Source organism: Bos indicus, chromosome 5 (genome assembly GCF_029378745.1).
Source record: "Bos indicus isolate NIAB-ARS_2022 breed Sahiwal x Tharparkar chromosome 5, NIAB-ARS_B.indTharparkar_mat_pri_1.0, whole genome shotgun sequence".
Lineage (NCBI taxonomy): Eukaryota > Metazoa > Chordata > Mammalia > Artiodactyla > Bovidae > Bos > Bos indicus.
This window is the reverse complement of record NC_091764.1, coordinates 41,430,708-41,449,934: the sequence shown is the minus strand read 5'-3', so window position 1 is coordinate 41,449,934 and position 19,227 is coordinate 41,430,708. Positions and strand designations below refer to the sequence as shown.

Here is a 19,227-nt window from a genome sequence, read left to right as displayed (position 1 = left end):
TGACATTTTTAAAGGCCATACAATTTCTTGTGTGTGTGAACAAGATTCCCAAAACCAAAGAACATAAAGAAAATTCTATTAAAAAGCAAGATACTTCTATAAAAATCTGAATAACCTAAAGACAGCAAATGCTACAACTGTGTATATAGGCTTCACTGGTGTGACCTGTGGTTAAGCCAACAGAAGTGCAGGCAGGCCTGGGAGGCTGTGACCTGCTTCATGTACCGGGCAAGTCAGTTATGTAACTCATTTTCTTAATTATGCCCCTTTAGGATGAAAATGAAAAAAAAGTCTGTAGCAAATCTGTTAGGATTGTTAAACAGTGCAATTTTATTCTAAAGGAAATAAATCTTATTAGAGTCCTTATATTAAGTTTCAGATTAAAACATATTTAATTGAATTATACAAAATGAAAAATTAAAGATTCAACACAGACACTTTAATAATGCTCAACAAGGGATCTATTTAGTCACATGTGCTATAAATAAAGTGATATACTGGTGACATTTTATGATAATTTTTAGTAATAAACATTATTGAATGGGACCCAGACTCTTCTAGGCAGTATAGTTTAGGAAGTAAGTAATCAAGACTTGAGGGCTTATGAAACAATAAAAAAGGAAGTAAAAGAAGACCTGAATATTTCCAGAGAAATACATCATTAGGGTGCCTATCTGTTGTCAGGAATATAAACATACAGCTTACATCAATCAGTAACCTCTAGGTTAAAATATAGAGAAATAAACAGAAAAACTCTAACCTGAGCTGAGATATTGTTCCACTAGTGAAAACCTAATGGACAGTGTGCTGACAAGGAAGGAGTCTGGCTTAATGCAAAACAAAAAGCTGCTTCTACTGAGATATTTTTGAAAGAAGCCTGGCTATGCCCTATTTAAATTTTACTTCTGTGGCCTCATGTTTTCCTGACAGAACTGATTCAAGAAGAGGAGCTTTGCTATTAAAAGTCTTACTATGTAGACTTTTATTATTCTGTCTCTGACTTTCCATTAAAAAATGCTTTCTCAAGAAATAAGTCCATATTTAAATATTTAAGTATTCTCAAGGATCAGAAAATATGGGTAAATATTTATTGTGTTTATATTTATGCTATTAGGAAGATAAGCTTGCAAATTTATGTAAACATTATAATTGCCAAATGGGATAAAGCTGAACATACTAAATATACATCCAGTTTAAAATGCCAGTGCCTTTCCTTTCCAAGAAAATAAATATTTCTAAATGTTTCAAATCATGTTTGGGAGAGAGAGGAGTTTCATAAAGATTAGGGAAAAAAAAGCATTAGATAAATAGTTCTAAATAAAACTAAACACCAAATCATAATGTTCATAAGAGAGGAGGAAGAGACATATGATGTTTCCACATATTCATCATTCATTTAAAAGTTCAGCTATGTATTTATTCATTTGACAAACACTTCTGAGTGCTTAATAGGGGATGCCCAGGAAGGCGTGGGGAATATATTGGTGAACAAAGTATAATCCTGGCCTAAGCTCAAGGTCCAGAAGTGAGAGGGTAGATAGAGGAACTGACAAATAGATTTGTTCTTACTAAAAGAAATTATAAGTAGCCAGAATATGGGATGAGGTGAGATGAGGTGAGGTGCACTGAGGAATGGAGGAGAGGATCTGAGAATGGTGGAAGCACTTGTTTTTCAGTTGCTAACTCCTGTCCGACTAGGGACCTCAGGGACTGTAACACATCAGGCTCCTCGGTTTTCCAATGTTTTTCAGTTGCTAACTGCTGTCCGACTAGGGACCTCAGGGACTGTAACACATCAGGCTCCTCGGTTTTCCAATATCCCCCACAGTTTGTGTGAATTCATGTCCACTGAGTCAGTAATGCTATCTAACCATCTCATGCCCTGCTGTGCCCTTCTTCATTTGCCTTCAATCTTTCCCCACATCACCATCTTCTTCAATGAGTTGGCTCTTTGCATCAGGTGGCCAACGTACTGGAGCTTCAGCTTTAGCATCAGTTCTTCCAATGAATATTCAGGGTTGATTTCCTTTAGCATTGACTGGTTTGATCTCTTGAAGTCCAAGGGACTCTCAAGACTCTTCTCCACCATCACAACTGGAAAGCATCAATTTTTCAGCACTCAGTCTTCTTTATGGTCCAACTCTCATATCCATACATGACTACTGGAAAAGTCATGGCTTTGACTATATGGACCTTTGTTGGCAAAGTGAGGTCTCTCTTCTTAAATATGCTGTCTAGGTTCATCATAGCTTTCCTTCCAGGGTCAAGTGTCTTTGAATTTCATGGCTGCAGTCACCGTCCCCAGTGATTTTGGAGCCCAAGAAAATAAAATCTGTCACTGCTTCCACTTTTCCCCCTTCTATTTGCCATGAAGTGATGGGACTGGATGCTATGATCTTAGATTTTTGAATGTTGAGTTTCAAGTCAGTCTTTTCACTCTCCTCTTGACTTTTTCATCAAGAGGCTCTTTAGTTCTCTTTGCTTTCTGCCATAAGGGTGGTGGCATCTGTGTATCTGAGGTTGTTGATATTTCTCCCAGCAATCTTGACCCCAACTTGTGCTTCATCCAGCCCAATGTTCATTCATGTGCATTTTGCATGGTGTACTCTGCATAGAAGTTAAATAAGCAGGGTGACAGTATTCAGCCTTGTAATACTCTTTTCAAAAAATTTGAACCAGTTTGTTGTTCTATGTCCAATTCTAATTGTTGCTTCTTGACCTCTTTCTCAGAGACAGGTAAGGTGGTCTGGTATTCCCATCTCTAGGAATTTTCTGCAGTTTGTTGTCATCCACATAGTGAAAGACTTTAGCATAGTCAATGAAGCAGAAGTAGATGCTTTTCTGGAACTTCTTTGCTTTCTCCATGATCCAACAAATGCTGGCAATTTGATGTCTGGTTCCTCTGCCTCTTTGAAACCCAGCTTGTACATCTGGAAGTTCTCAATTAATGATTTGCTAAAGCCTAGCTCAAAGGATTTTGAGCATTGCCTTGTTAGCACGTAAAAGGAGCACAATTGTATGGTAGTTTGAACATTCTTTTCCACTGCCCTTCTTTGGGACTGGAGTGAAAACTGACATTTTCTGGTCCTGTGGCTACTGTTAAGTTTTCCAAATTTGCTGACATACTGAGTGCAGCACTTTAACAGCATCATCTTTATGATTTTAAATTGCTCTGATGGAATTCCATCACCTCCACTAGCTTTGTTCCTAGTAATGTTTCCTAAGGCCCTCTTGCCTTCACACTCCAGTTTGTCTCACTCTAGGTGAGTGACCAGTCATAGAGTTTATCTTGGTCATTAAGACATTTTTGTATAGTTCTTTGTACTTCTGCCACCTCTTCTTAATATCCTCTGCTTCTTTTAAGTCCTTAATGTTCCTGTCCTTTATCATGCCCATTCTTTCATGAAATGTTCCCTTGATATCTCCAATTTTCTTGATGAGAATCTCTAGTCTTTCCCATTCTTTTGTTTTGCTCTATCTCCTTGCATTGTTCATTTAAGGCCTTCTTATCTCTCCTTGCTATTCTCTGGAACTCTGCATTCAGTTGAATATATCTTTCCTTTTCTCCTTTGCCTTTCACTTCTCTTCTTTACTTATCTATTTGTAAAGCCTCCTTAGCCACTTTGCCCTCTTGTATTCCTTTATCTTTCAGATGGTTTTGGTCAACACCTCCTATACAATGTTACGGACCTCTGTCCATAGTTCTTCTACCAGATCTAATCCGCTAAAAATATTCATCACTTCCAGTGTATAAATCATAAGGGATTTGATTTAGGTCAAACCAGAATGGCCTATTGTTTTTCCCTACTTTCTTCAATTTGAGTATGAATTTGGCAACAAGGAGTTCATGATCTGAGCCACAGTCAGCTCCCAGCCTTGTTTTTGCTGACTGTATAGAGCTTCTCTCCATTTTTGGCTGCGAAGACCATAATCAATCTGATTTATTTACTGGCCATGTGGCGATGTCCATTTGTAGAGTTGTCTCTTGTGTTGGAAAAGGGTGTTCACTAGATATAATCAGTGTGTTCTCTTAACAAATCTCTATTAGTCTTTGTCCTGCTTCATTTTGTACTCCAAGGCAAAATTTGCCTGTTATTCCAGGTATCTCTTGATTTCCTACTTTTAAATTACAATCCCCTAAGATGAAAAGGACATATATTTTTGGTGTTAGTTCTAGAAGGTCTTGTAGGTCTTAATAGAACCCATCAACATCAGCTTCTTCGGCAACAGTGGTTGGGACAAGCATGTGTGCATGCTATGTTACTTCAGTCATGTCCAACTCTTTACAACCTCATGGACTATAGCCTGCCAGGCTCCACTGTCCATGGGATTTTCCAGGCAAGAATACTGGAGTGGGTTGCCATTTTCTCCTCCAGGGGATCTTTTTGATCCAGGGATCAAATCCAAGTCTCTTATGTCTCTTGCATTGGCAGGCAGGTTTTTTACCACTAGCATCAACTTCAGCTTCTTTGGCATCAGTGGTTGGGACACAGACTTGGATTACTCTGAGGTTCAATGGTTTGCCTTGGAAAGAAACCACGATCATTCTGTTGTTTTTTAAGCCTGCACCCAAGTACTGCATTTCAGACTCTTTTGTTGACTACGAGGGCGACTCCATTTCTTCTACAGGATTCTTGCCCACAGTAATAGATATAATGCTCATCTGAGTTAAATTCACCCATTGTCTTCCCTTTTAGTTCCCTGATTCCTAAGATTTTGATGTTCAATCTTGCCATCTCCTTCTGGACCATGTCCAATTCACCTTGATTCATGGACCTAACATTCCAAGTTCCTATGCAGTATTGTTCTTTATAGCATCAAACTTTACTTTCACCCTAGACACATTTACAACTGAGTGTTTCCACTTTGGCCCATCCTCTTCATTCTTTCTGGAGCTAGTTGTAATTGTCCTCTGCTCTTCCCCAGTAGAATATTGGACACCTTCTGACCTGGTGGGCTCATCTTCTGGTGTCATATCTTTTTGCCTTTTCTTACTGTACATGGGGTACTCCAGGCAAGGTTACTGGAGTGGTTTGCCATCTCCTCCTCTAGTGGACCACATTTTCTAAGAACTGTTCACCATGAACCATCCAACTTGGGTGGCCCTGTACATTATGGCTCATACCTTCACTGAATCATGCAAGTCCCTTCCCCAGGATATGTGATCCATGAAGGGAGGGGTGGGTGAACGGGGGTGGGGGTGGGTTCTAAACAATAGACTTTCAGTATATAATCACAGAGGCTCAGATTAGCATGAAAACCCCTATTTCATCACTTAGAATCCAATCATAACCTATAAACTCATACAGACAATAAAGAAATTATCTTGCTAAAAAGACACCTTTTCATTTTAGTAAAGATAAACCTGAAGTAGCTTCCCAAAGTTTTTTCCTAACTCAGTCACTTCTCAAGATTGTTTTCTTCGAGTTATGGTCTCTCTACATTTTACATGAACACCTCTGCCACATTTATAGTTTCAGCAGTCATAAGTGCTGGTCTCAGTGGATCCTGAAATACTTTGGTCTGAACAGCAGATATGATAGAGTGGAAGGCACAGTGCGAGCACAACATTTGGGGGAGCAACTTTGACCCTACTTTGATTCTACTCTTGGATACAACCCATCCATGTTAAGAGACATTTTCAAGCATGACCCCTAGACTCCAGGATCTTTCTATAATTCTCTGTTGTTTATGTTTTTTCCATTAAACTAAAGGCCTTGTTGTGAAGACTTCCCACTGAGGATAGCTGGGAGATGTTTGGGTCTGAAGTGTAGGTGGATGAAAGCTATAAAGCACTGAGGGACAAGCAGCAATACTGCTTAGGAAAGGACAGTTCCTCTTATCTTTTCCCAGAAACATTTCTAAGGCTTCTGGGGAATAAGACAGCCTTGCAGAGATATTTATAATAGCAAAAATATAACCATTTAGTTTTTCAATCACGAATGACAGCAAATCTAAAAACAAGAGTAGAAAATAAAAATGAAACTATATTCTCTTACCATAGTATGTAAGATACTCTGCTGTGTGTAAAAATGTCAATGACACCAGAACATTGAAAATCCAATTTATTCCAGATGAACATGCATTTCCTGTGCTTCTTGCCCAAAGGGGATATATTTCAGAATTCACAGTCCAAGGCATTGGTCCCATTCCTGAGAAGTATAAAATGAAGAATTTCAGTAAAGTAGCATGTAAGGAATTTAAAAGAGTAGCTTGTCTTGTCTAAATAGAGACAATTTAATTAAAATAACAATTACAACAACAGAGTCTTTGTTTACCAGGTGCGAAGAAAATAAGATATAAAATAAGGCCCAGAAGTGCAGTCCAGGAGTACGGAGTAGGGCAGAAATTGTAAGCCCAAAATATTTCTTCTGTTTTGAATTTGGTTTCATTTTCACACCTGAAAAGTAAGGCAAGATAAATATTAACTTAGGGTGTTAGGTTATAGTTGCAGAAATTCAATGTATTATCTAGAATGCATTTATAGTTCCTTAATTTCATTAAGGAAAAGAAACCAAGATGTTTCTCTAAAAAATTTTTTTAAAGGAGGATTATATATGTAAGCTGACATGAAACTTTTTAGAGCTGAATGTAATTCAAGAACAACACATTGTACATACAACTGAGTAACAAAAAAATAATCTGAATGAAAAATGGGCAGAGGATCATAAGAGACATTTTTCAAAAGAAGACAAACAGATGGTCAGTCAGTTTGTTAGTTTAGCCACTCAGGTGTGTCCGACTTTTTGCAATCCCATGGCCTGCAGCATGCCAGGCTTCCCTGTCCATCACCAACTCCCGGAGCTTGTTCAAACTCATGTCTGAGTCGGTGATGCCATTCATCCATCTCATCCTGTCTTCCCCTTCTCCTCCTGCCTTCAATCTTTCCCAGTATCAGGGTCTTTTTAATGAGTCAGTTCTTTGCATCAGGTGGCCAAAGTATTGGAGTTTAAGCTTCAGCATCAGTCCTTCCAATGAATATTCAGGACTGGTTACCTTTAGGATGGACTGGTTGGATCTCCTTGCTGTCCAAGGGACTCTCAAGAGTCTTCTCCAACACCACAGTTCAAAAGCATCAATTCTTTGGTCCTCAGCTTTCTTTATTGTCCAACTCACACATCCATACATGACTACTGGAAAAATCATAGCTTTGACTATATGGACCTTTGTGAGCAAAGTAATGTCTCTGCTTTTTAATATACTGTCTAGGTTGGTCATAACTTTTCTTCAAAGGAGTACATGTCTTTTAATTTCATGGCTGCAGTCACAATCTGCAGTGATTTTGGAGGCCAAGAAAATAAATTCTGTCACTGTTTCCATTGTTTCTCCATCTATTTGACATGAAGTGATGGGACTGAATGCCATGATCTTTGTTTTTTGAATATTTGAGTTTTAAGCCAGCTTTTTCACTCTCCTCTTTCACCTTCATCAAGAGGCTCTTCAGTTCCTCTTCACTTTCAGCCATAAGGGTGGTGTCATCTGCATATCTGAGATTATTGACATTTCTCTCTGCAATATGGATTCCAGCTTGTGCTTCATCCAGCCCAGAATTTCACATGATATACTCTGAATATAAGTTAAATAAGCAAGGTGACACTATGCAGCCTTGACGTACTCCTTTCCCAATTTGGAACCAGCCCATTGTTCCATGTCTGGTTCAACTGTTGCTTCTTGACCTGCATACAGATTTCTCAGGAGGCAAGTAAGGTGGTCTAGTATTCCCATCTCTTTACCAATTTTCCACAGTTTGTTGTGATTCACACAAAGACTTTAGTGAAGTCAATGTTTTTTCTGGAATTCTCTTGCTTTTCCTATGATTCAACAGATGTTGGCAATCTGATCTCTGGTTCTTCTGCCTTTCCTAAATTCAGCTTGAACATCTGGAAGTTCACAGTTCACATGTTGCTGAAGCCTGGCTTGGAGAATTTTGAGCATTACTTTACTAGCGTGTGAGTTGAGCACAATTGTGCAGTAGTTTGAATAGTCTTTGGCATTGCCTTTCTTTGGGATTAGAATGAAAACTGACCTTTTCCAGTCCTGTGGCCACTGATGAGTTTTTCAAATTTGCTGGCATACTGAGTGCAGCACATTCACAGCATCATCTCTCAGGATTTGAAATAGCTCAGCTGGAATTCCATCACATCTACTAGCTTTGTTCATAGTGATGCTTCCTAAGGCCCACTTGACTTCACATTCCAGGATGTCTGACTCTATGTGATCACACCACCATGGTTATCTGGATCAATAAAATCATTTTTGTATAGTTCTTCTGTGCATTCTTGTCACCTCTCCTTAATATCTTCTGTTTCTATTATGTCTACTGTTTCTGTCCTTTATGTGCCCATCTTTGCATGAAATGTTCCCTTGGTATCTCTAATCTTCTTGAAGAGATCTCTAGTCTTTCCCATTCTATTGTTTTCCTCTATTTCTTTGATTGATCACTGAGGAAGGCTTTCTTATCTCTCCTTGCTATTCTTTGGAACTCTGTATTCAGATGGGTATATCTTTCCTTTTTCCTTTGTCTTCACTTCTCTTCTTTTCTCAGCTATTTGTAAGGCCTCCTCAGACAACCATTTTCCCTTTTTGAATTTCTCCTTCTTGGGGATAATTTTGATTATCACCTCCTGTACAGTGATATGAACCTCCATCCATAGTTCTTCAGGTACTGTATCAGATATAATCCCTTGAATCTATTTGTTACTCCCACTGTATAATCCTAAGGGATTTGATTTAGGTCATACCTGAATATTCTAGTGGTTTCCCCTACTTTCTTCAATTTAAATCTAAATTTTGCAATAAGGTGTTTATGATCTGAGCGGCAATCAGCTCCTGGTCTTGTTTTTGCTGACTGTATAGAACTTCTCCATCTTTGGTTACAAAGAATATAATCAATCTGATTTCAGTATGGATGGTACACATGGGCAACAAGTTCATGAAAAGATGCCCAGCATCACTATTTATCTGAGATATGTGAATCAAAACCACAACGAGATACTGCCTCATATTTGGCAGAATAACTATCATCAATAAGACAAGAAATAAAAAGTGTTGGCAAGAGAGAACGCTTGTGCATTGTTGGTGTGTATATAAATTGGTGCAGCAGTATGGTAACAGTATCAAGATTCTTTAAAAACTTAAAAATGAAACTACCATACAATCCAGCAATTCTACTTCTGGGTATTTATCCAGAGTAAACAAAAACGCTAACTTGAAAAAAATATCTGCTCCATCCTGTTCACCTCAGCATTATCTTCAGTAGCCAAGATTGTGGAAACAACCTAAGTGTTTGTCAATAGATGAATGGATAAAGAAAAATGTGGTGTGTGTGTACACACACATGCACATAGACACACACACATACATATAGTATATACATATATATAGTCAGTTCAGTTGCTCAGTTATGTCCAACTCTTTGCATTCCCGTGGGCTGCAGTATGCCAGGCTTTGCTGTCCATCACCAACTCCAAGAGCTTGTTCAAACTCATTTCAATCAAGTCGGTGATGCCATCCATCCATCTCATCCTCTGTCTTCCCCTTATTCTCCTGCCTTCAATCTTTCCCAGCATCAGGGGCTTTTTAATGAATCAGTTCTTCGTATCAGGTGGCCAAAGTATTGGAGTTTCAGCTTCAGCATCAGTCCTTCCAGTGAATATTCAGTGTTGATTTCCTTTAGGATTGACTAATTTGATCTCCTTGCTGTCCAAGGGACTTTCAAGAGTTTTCTCCAACACCACAGTTCAAAAGCATCAATTCTTTGGTCCTCCAAAGAATTTTTTGGAGAATCTTTCTTTATTGTCTAACTCACACATCCATACATGACTACTGGAAAAATCATAGCTTTGACTATATGGACCTTTGTGAGCAAAGTAATGTCTCTGCTTTTTAATATGCTGTCTAGGTTGGTCATAGCTTTTCTTCCAAAGAGGGAGCATCTTTTAATTTCATGGCTGCAGTCACCATCTGCAGCGATTTTGGACCCCAAGAAAATAAAGTCTGTTATTGTTTCCATTATCTGCCATGAAGTGATACTCAGTCTTTCCATTACATTCAAGACAACATGGATGGACCTTGAGAACATTATGCTTAGTGAAATAAACCAGAAAAAGACAAATACCATATGATCTCATTTGTATATGTAATCTTAAAAAAAAAATGAGGAGCTCATGGATACAGAGAACAGATCGGTGGTCGTCAGGAGTGGGAAATAGTGTGGAGTGAAATGGGCCAAAAGACACGGACTTCTGGTTATAAAATAAAAAGTCATGAGGAGGTAGTGTGTGGCATGGCTGTAGTTGTTGTTCAGTCATTAAGTCGTGTCTGACTCTGTAACTCCACGGATGGCAGCATGCCCGTCTTCCCCATCCTTCACTATCTCCCTGAGTTTCCTCAAACTCATGTCTATTCAGTCAGCGATGCCATCCAACCATCTCATCCTCTGTTGTCCCCTTCTCCTTTTGCCCTCAATCTTTCCCAGCATTAAGGTCTTTTCCAATGATTTGGTTCTTTGTATCAGGTGGCCAAAGTGTGGCATGGTAGCCATAGTTAATAATACTGTATTGCATAGAGTAGATCTTAAAAGTTCTTAAGAAAAAAAATTATGAATATGGGTAGAGATGGATGTTATCTAGACTTATTGTGGTGATCACTTCCCAGTATACCTTAATGTTGAATCATTATATTGTACTCCTGAAACTAATATAATGTTATATATGTAAATTATACCTTAAAAAAGACCATTGTGTTTCATATCCATTTCAAATATCAGACATAATTTCTAGTTAGTCTTTGAGGGCTGCAGTAACATTTTAAAAAGCACTGAAAGTCAGTATGTTGTAAAGCTTTAGATTTTGAAGGGCAAAAATTCAAATTCCAGAACCAGAATATTTCATTTGTAAAATGGGGGAAAATGCCTTACTGGTAATTTTAAGGATTAGAAGGATCACCTGTAAAGGGGTGATAAGGGAGTATGGGCAGGGAGCAATGCTTATATCTTATTTAAAATAACTCTTTACCTTCCTGCTACACGTACTTGCTTCTCTAGCAGGCACTCTCTGCTGACTTTGCATCTGAAGACCTGAGCAACCTGAAAAACATTCTTCTACTGTTATTTCTTATGCTATTGTTCTATCTCCATCAATCTCTATTTTTGAACCTTGACATCTAAGCTCTGTCCTTATTGCTGTGTTTATGACCTCCATCATAACACCCTGTCTTGATGCCTGGTCAGTTATCTTTTCCACCGCTCTCATCCTCTGCCATATTCATTTATGTTTATTTCTGGCCCATCTGATACCTTAGCTTCAGAGTTCCTTACTTAACCTTTGAAACTGTGGAAAGGGCATTATAAGTAGCTTGACTATTTTACTTCAGGGTCTCAAACGTACCTCATTCCTTTTGATGATAAGCATGTTATTTATTTCTAGTACCCAAATCACATCTTTAGACTCTCGATTCCTTTCAGTATTCAGTTACATCATTGTTCAACTCAGACCATGCCAATATCGTCTTTACTGACGTCTAGAATCCATCTTTCATTCTTCCATGCTTGCCTGTCATTCTCATAGTTTCAGTTCCCAACTCTGTGCAGGACCATTAACTTCCTTTAATAACCACTTTTTAGAAGTTGCATAAAATTATGAAACCATCCTGCTGACATCTATTAAAAGTTCATGCTATTTCTCCTCAGATGGGTTCCTAATAATGATGATGATGATGATTTACTGTCTTCTCTGTTGAATTTTCTGCTTATTTTAGAGTAAACATAGAATAAACTTTTGGTCAACTGTTGCCTCAATTAATTAAAATACTTCTTACTATCCTCTAGTCTTGAAATCTTTCCCACCTTTCCTGGGTTTGAAGAACTTGCCTCCATTTTCATAAAAATTGAAGACTTTCCACGTGAATTCCCTCAATTTTTCTCTGTTGGACCTTTACTTTTATCTTATTTCAGATTCTTCTCCTACTTTGAATGGTAACATGTCTCTTGCCTGTTCTAAGGACAGACCTTCCTATTAGTGGTTCTACATTTGCTTCTGTTTCCTCTACAGTATGTTCCGTCAGTAGTCAGTTCTCTTTATGCCATCTTTAGTTTCTTCCTACTTGAGCCTACCCTTCTATTTACAACACACAAAAATTACTCCTATTAAAATCTTTCGTCCCTTTCATATTACTACTACTAGCTCATCTGAAATTACAAAGTAGTTTACAGTAGTGAGGTCCTCATCCACAGACACTCCCCTGATTTTTACTCACGCCCTATTTTCTCTGAATTGTTCACCCCAAACTGATGGCCTCTTAATCCTCAACTATAATTACCTTGCCTTAATTCTGAGGCTCTTTGATTACCCTGTGGTAGTTGATATTGCTGAAAACCCTCCTGCCTTCTCTTTCCCCTTTACTTTTATATCAATATATCCATCTCAACTCTCTGATGTATTTGTCTTCATTGCCTTTTAAAATGCCTCTTCCTCCCCTCAGCCTCTAAATACAGATGTTCTCGCAGGTTCTGGTTTGGGGTTTATACCTTCTCCCTTAATCATTTCATCTAATTTTAGGGATTTTGATATCCACTTAAATGCTCACTTACAGGGAACCTAGCCTTGACCTTTTCCTCAAGCTCCATTAATTGAATTTACATATGTGCTGAACATCCATATCTAGATTTCCTGCCAAGACTACAGTGGAATGCATTATCTTCTACAGGAGGTAGAGTGAAGCTATTATGAGTTCATATCATAACTCTACCACTTATAAGCTATGCTCATTCATTCAAACATTTATATAGTGAACACTTTTTTATGTGTCAGATATTGGAGATATGCTATGCTATGCTATGCTAAGTCACTTCAGTCGTGTCCGACTCTGTGCGACCCCATAGATGGCAGCCCACCAGGCTCCCCCGTCCCTGGGATTCTCCAGGCAAGAACACTGGAGTGGGTTGCCATTTCCTTCTCCAATGCGTGAAAGTGAAAAGTGAAAGTGAAGTCACACAGTCGTGTCCAACTCTTAGCGACCCCATGGATTGCAGCCAACAGGCTCCTCCATCCATGGGATTTTCCAAGCAAGAGTACTGGAGTGGGGTGCCATTGCCTTATCCGATTAGAGATATAGTTATAAACAAAATAACAACCCTTTGTATTTGTGGAAACTAGAGTTTAGTGAGTACAGGTACAGTCATGTTTTCTGATCTTTAAAACAGGAGAAAAGACTATTATCATAGGCTGTTGGCAACATTAAATGTGATGATGCATATTGAGTGCCAACCACACTACCTGGCATGTAGTAAATGCACAATACATATTATTTTAATAGTGCCTCTCATGACATTTCTCTGAGTTGAAACAGAGTTGAAATTAGTTAAAATCATCAGTTTTTCTTATCCATCTCTCTTTAAATTCTCTACACTTTTGAAAGTGAAAGTTGCTCAGTTGTGTCTGACTCTTTGCAACCCAATGGACTATATAGTCCACAGACTTCTCCAGGCCAGAATACTGGAGTGGTAGCCTTTCCTTTTTCCACACTATCTTCCCAACTGAGGGATCAAACCCAGGTCTCCCACATTGCAAGCAGATCTTTTTACTAGCTGAGCCACCAGGGAAGCAAAAGTAAAGAAGGGTGGCTAAGAGAATGAACTCTGGGACTGACATCCTACTTTCAAAATCTATATGAGGACACTCAGATTTGAAGCTCATATGTATGTGATCTAGGCACTTAACTTCTAAAAGTCTGCGTCCTCACCCGCGAAATAAGGATTTTCCTGGTAGCTATGTCAGAGATATTTTGAGGCATGTGTGAGTTAATATATGCAATGAATTTTGCAAGAAATCACAATTATCTTTCCTAGACATAATTTTTTGAATTTGACTCTTCCTTTCTATTTTCATTCATACCAACTTAATTCAGACTCTGGAGTGTTTGTTTCGCCAACTGTATCTGGCTGTGGCAGACCTTAGTATAGGGCCTTTATGAGTCTCTACCTGTGTATTTCCTGATGTTCATGCTTGTGGGTCATCCTCTCTCCTTAAGTGTGGGGGTGACCTTTGATTTGTTGGCTAAAAACCAACAGAATGTGGTAAAAGTGACAGGACATATGTAATTAAGATTATAGTGCTATTTAGCTGAAGTCTCTCATTTCCTTGTTGGCTCTGAAAAAGCAACATTTCAATGCCAGTATTGAAATGCTCATGGCAGGAGCTGAGAGAAATCGTTAGGAGCTGCGGATAGCCTTTGGTTAACAGCTGGCAAGAAACAAGAGTCATTAGTACAAAAGCTACAGAATTCTGCTAGCAAGAGCTAATCCTTTCCTAACTGAGCTGCAGATGAAACTACAGACCCAGCCAACATTGACTGTAACCTTGTGAGACCCTAAGCAGAAGACCTAGCTAAGCTATGCCTAGACTCCTGATCCATAGAAACTGATATCACACATGTGGGTTGCTTAAAGCTGCTAACCTAATATTGTGGTAAGACTGTTTTTCAGCAATAGAAAACAAATAGAGTCTCAATTATTTTTCCTGCTTTTCACATTACTTTCTTCAAAGTACTAATCCACCAAGCTGAGCTCTTTAGAGTATTGTTCATGCCACCTCACAGCTTAAAACACATCATCCTCCTTATTCCAAATGCCCATGAAATGCAGCCTGCAAAATTTGGCTGTAGCTTACCTTATCTTGTGAGGGCTTCCTTGGTGGCTCATTGGTAAAGAATCTGCCTGTGATGCAGACTAGGGATTGATTGCTGGATCAGGAAGATTCCCTGAAGAAGGGAATGGCTACCTACTCCAGTATTCTTGCCTGGGAAATCCCATGGGCAGAGGAGCCTGGTAGGCTACAGTCCCTTGGGTAGCAAGAGTCAGACATGACCTAGCAACTAAACCACCACCACCACCACCAAACCTTGAGGGATGAATGATTAGAAGAGGAGAGTATGACCTCAGGGAAGCTGGTGACTCCCTTCCCTTCATGTATTCTGTACTGTGTACACAATCCTTTTCTCCAGCTAAACTAGACTACTTATTTTCCGAACCTACCTTCCAGACTCAGCATCTTGTACTCATGCCATTTCTTCTAATGAAAGGCAAATTCTCACTCCTGATTTCTACTATCAGAATCTACCTAGCCCTCAAGGCTAGTACAGATGCCACCCATTCACCTGTCTGAAATATTCTTCCTCCTCTCAGTGCCTTTTCATTTTCCTCATCTATACCCACTGCAGTGTTCTTGCCTGGAGAATCCCAGGGGTGGGGGAGCCTGGTGGGCTGCCGTCATGGGGTCGCACAGAGTCGGACATGACTGAAGCGACTTAGCAGCAGCATACTGTTATCACATAGTGCTTTGTATTATGCTATCTGAATGTACTCCCTCTTCTACCATCCTGAGCTCTCATCCCAGGCAGCACAGCACAAAAGTTAAGTACACAGGGTCTAGCATCCGGCTGCACAGTTCAGTATCTCAGTTCTGCCACTTACCCACTGTTTACCTTTGGGAAAGTTACCTTGGTTTTATAATCTGTAAAATGTATATGTGTGTGCTAAGTCACTCAGTCATGTCTGACTCTTTGTGACTCTATGGGCTACAGCCCACCAGGCTCTTCTGTCCATGGGATTCTCCAGGCAAAAAATACTGGAGAGGGTTGACATGCCCTCCTCCAGGGGATCTTCCCAACCCAGGGATCAAATCTGAGTCTTATGTCTCCTGCATTGGCAGGCAGGTTCTTTACAACTAGCATCATCTGGGAAGCCCATTTGTAAAGTAAGAGTCCTTAACAATAGACTTGTTACAAAGATTGATTGCTCAAATTAATTGACAAAGAAAGCAATTTATCTGTTTGCCAAAGAATAGTCATTTTTGTATTCCCCTCCCTTTAAAAAATCTCAACCACTAGTCTATACTGGAACTCTGTATAGAGAACAGTGGTCATTGAATGATGAAGCTTTCACATTTGTTTAATGATGAGCAGTAAACAGCATTAGCAATCCCCTGTTCAGTAATCCTCCACTTTCACTTCCCACCAGTCAAATAATATTTTGGCTTATGAAGATCTTAAAATGAGAGAATATGATAGAAAGTGGGAGGGGGAGGGGAATGATGGGAGAAAGGGAAGGAGGAGAAGGAAAGGGAAAAGACAGATTGCTGAGGACAAAAATACAAATAATCAGATCACTAAAATTCACTGAAAAACTCTATTCACTATTTACAACTCATTATTATCAAAGTTCCTTGTATGATTGCTTGCTGAACAATGGAAAGCAGGATCTTTTCAGGTAGACTCTTGCTTGCTGTGATGTGGCTTTCAACCATCTGGACACACACATTTATACACATAAAAGGCCAACTCCTCTTCATTCTCATGCTGATTTTAGGAAAGCGCTGCAGGCATGGACCTGGCAGAGTTACTTACCCAGCAATACGCAGACAGCTAATGACTAAGAATGTGACATCATACATGACCTTCAAAATATAAACACTAGAAATTCCAACTAAAAAATAAAAGTGTATATTCCAAGTGTTATTGCAAAATACCCTCACGCTTTCCTGGCTTAGTGACTGCTGGTGGAAGAACACAATGCTCTGGGGAAAGAACAAAAGTACTTTGACATAAGTGTGTGGGTTGGGATTAGAAAGAGTCATGCTCTCTGATGAGGCACCTTCTCATCACATCCTAGAGCAAAACCAGAAAATAATTGCAATAATAGTAGCTGAGAAGAGAGTGAACAAAGTGCAGTGAACAAAGAAGAATCATATGCAAGCAAGCAAAATGGTCTCATTTTGGTGGAGTGAGAGAACTACTCTTTGCTAGCAGACTAGACTAAGACTTGATATGTAGATAAGAACAAAAAAGATTAGTTTCCTGTTCCAGCAGTGACGTCCACAGTGCTTCCCTTAATAATGCATCTAGAAATTAACAGCTTTCTTTGAAGGTAGAACAATTCTCGCTTGCCTACTCAACACCTACTCCAAAATCAGTTCATACGTAGAGCTATTTCTGCCTATTTTTTGGTGTTATTTCTCCATCACATCTCTAAACAGTTTTAAACCAAAGAAATAACCAAAGGAACTAGGTGGTGTAATTTGCTCTTGCCACAATTAGCCATACATAACTTATTCCTTGCTTCCTACACAGTACATGCTTTTTGTATTGTTCCTTTATTCAGTATGATGAAATTATTTATGTGCTTCATGTTCATGCATGGGGGATGGAAGAAAATATGACTTGTTTTTATAGCACAAAACTTCAAATTTTATCTTTCCAATCTTAATCACTGAGAAATCTACAGAATTTTGCCACCTTCCCAGAAGAGTTTATGAAAGACTTAGGGTTTTGGATTTTCTGTATGGCTCAGGAAATTCAAACAGGGGCTCTGTATCAACATAGAGGAGTGGGATGGAGAGGGAGATGGGAGGGAGGTTCAAAAGGGAGGGGATATTTGTATACCTATGGCTGATTCATGTTGAGATTTGACAGAGAGTAACAAAATTCTGTAAAGCAATTATCCTTTAATTAAAAGGAAATAAATTTTTTTTAAAAGATGGGGTTTTGGAGAAAGGAAGGAATAGTTTACTAGAATTTTGTGACACAGCTACCATTCTTCTACTGGCTTACTGCACAGGCTTCACTTGTCAATTCATTACTGTGAAGTGTTAGGGAAGCAAGATTTCATCTCCAATTCCTGACGCAGAACTGTGATTTCTTTAAAGAAGATCATTAAGCTATCACCTCAAAACCAAATGGATACTGCTAAGGGTTAAATCTCATAGTTCTTTATAGGAATTTATGGTCTGATTACACATGGTTATAGTCTAATGGTGGTGGTAGAGAGGTACCTAGAAAAGGACAGAGTACCTCCCCAGGAAAGGGCATTTTCACTTTTGTCTGGGAAGAAATAAACACAGTGTCAATCAACCAGAGGACTAGGATGATATAAATCTACAAGTACCCTTAGCCATGAGAAATTTTGATTTTGGGGCATCCAATCAGAAAAAATTACTTTAACAAACTTGAATCATTACTCCTCAGACAGTGTAACTTCTGTTTACTAGTATAATTCCTACATAATAGACTAACATGAAACAAACTTTTGCCAAGTCTGGCAATACAGCATTTAAACTGTAAAATGTGTCGAGTTCAACAATTTTAGAAAAGTATAGCTCCTGGCATGTAGTATGCAGACCATGGTGAACATCTTGGTCTTGGATTATTCTCTATAGTCAAGCCTTTCCCCCTATTTTCATGTTTCATATTTTTCTTACATAAAGGTAAGTTGAAAAAAAAATCATCTATTATCTTTTGTTAATTACTGTTGTTTTCTTTTAAAAATAAAACCTTTAGAATTATTGAGATGATTAAACACAGACATGGGTAAATTTCAAAAGCACTAGAAATTTAGAGCTAAAGCCATTTCTAAAAATGAATCAATAAAGTTTTATTTATATATAAATCACTGTACAGTTGTGAGAGCTGGACTATAAAGAATGAAGAACATCAAAAAATTGATGCCTTTGAACTGTGGTGCTGGAGAAGACTCCTGAAATTCCCTTGGACTGCTAGGAGATCAAAGCAGGTGATCTTAAGGAAGATCAACCCTGAATATTCACTGGAAGGACTGAAGCTAAAGCTGAAGCTCCAGTATTTAGATCATCTGATGCAAACAGACAACTCACTGGAAAAGTCCCTAATGCTAGGAAAGACTGAGGGCAGAAGGAGAAGAGGGTGTCAGAGGATGAGATGAGATGGCTGGACAGCATCACCGATGGAATGAACATGAACTTGGGCAAACTCTGGGAGATGCTGAAGGACAGGGAGGCCTGTGTGCTGCAGCCCATGGGGTTGCAGGGAGTTGGACATGACTATGTGACTGAATAACAACAACAACACTGAATCTAAGCCATATACCAGTATGTTGGCTAGCTTATATGCCCTAATATGGGGAAAAGATGGACAGAATATGAGTGGGCAAACAAATGAAAATAATAGCAATACTTAAAGCTGATGAAGATTCAGTGATATTGGTATAGTCTTTAATTCTGGTAAGAGTTTAACTTGGTGTAACTTCCTTTTGGTTTCCCTGGTGGCTCAGATGGTAAAGCATCTGCCTACAATGTGGGAGACCTGGGTTCAATCCCTGGGTCAGGAAGATCTCCTGGAGAAGGAAATGGCACCCCACTCCAGTGTTCTTGCCTGGAAAATCCCATGGACGGAGGAGCCTGGTAGGCTACTGTCCATGGG

At 39.0% G+C, this 19,227-nt stretch overlaps 1 protein-coding gene across 1 annotated transcript in view; it reads right to left on the bottom strand.

Moving 5' to 3' along the window:
- SLC2A13 (solute carrier family 2 member 13) overlaps positions 1–19,227 on the bottom strand; it is a 526,379-nt gene that overhangs the window by 8,324 nt on the left and 498,828 nt on the right. The window contains exons 8-9 of the mRNA XM_019960789.2: positions 6,279–6,400; positions 6,000–6,152 (exon numbers count right to left, since the gene is read on the bottom strand). Coding sequence (XP_019816348.2) covers positions 6,000–6,152; positions 6,279–6,400 — 275 coding nt within the window. The remainder of the gene's footprint in view (positions 1–5,999; positions 6,153–6,278; positions 6,401–19,227) is intronic.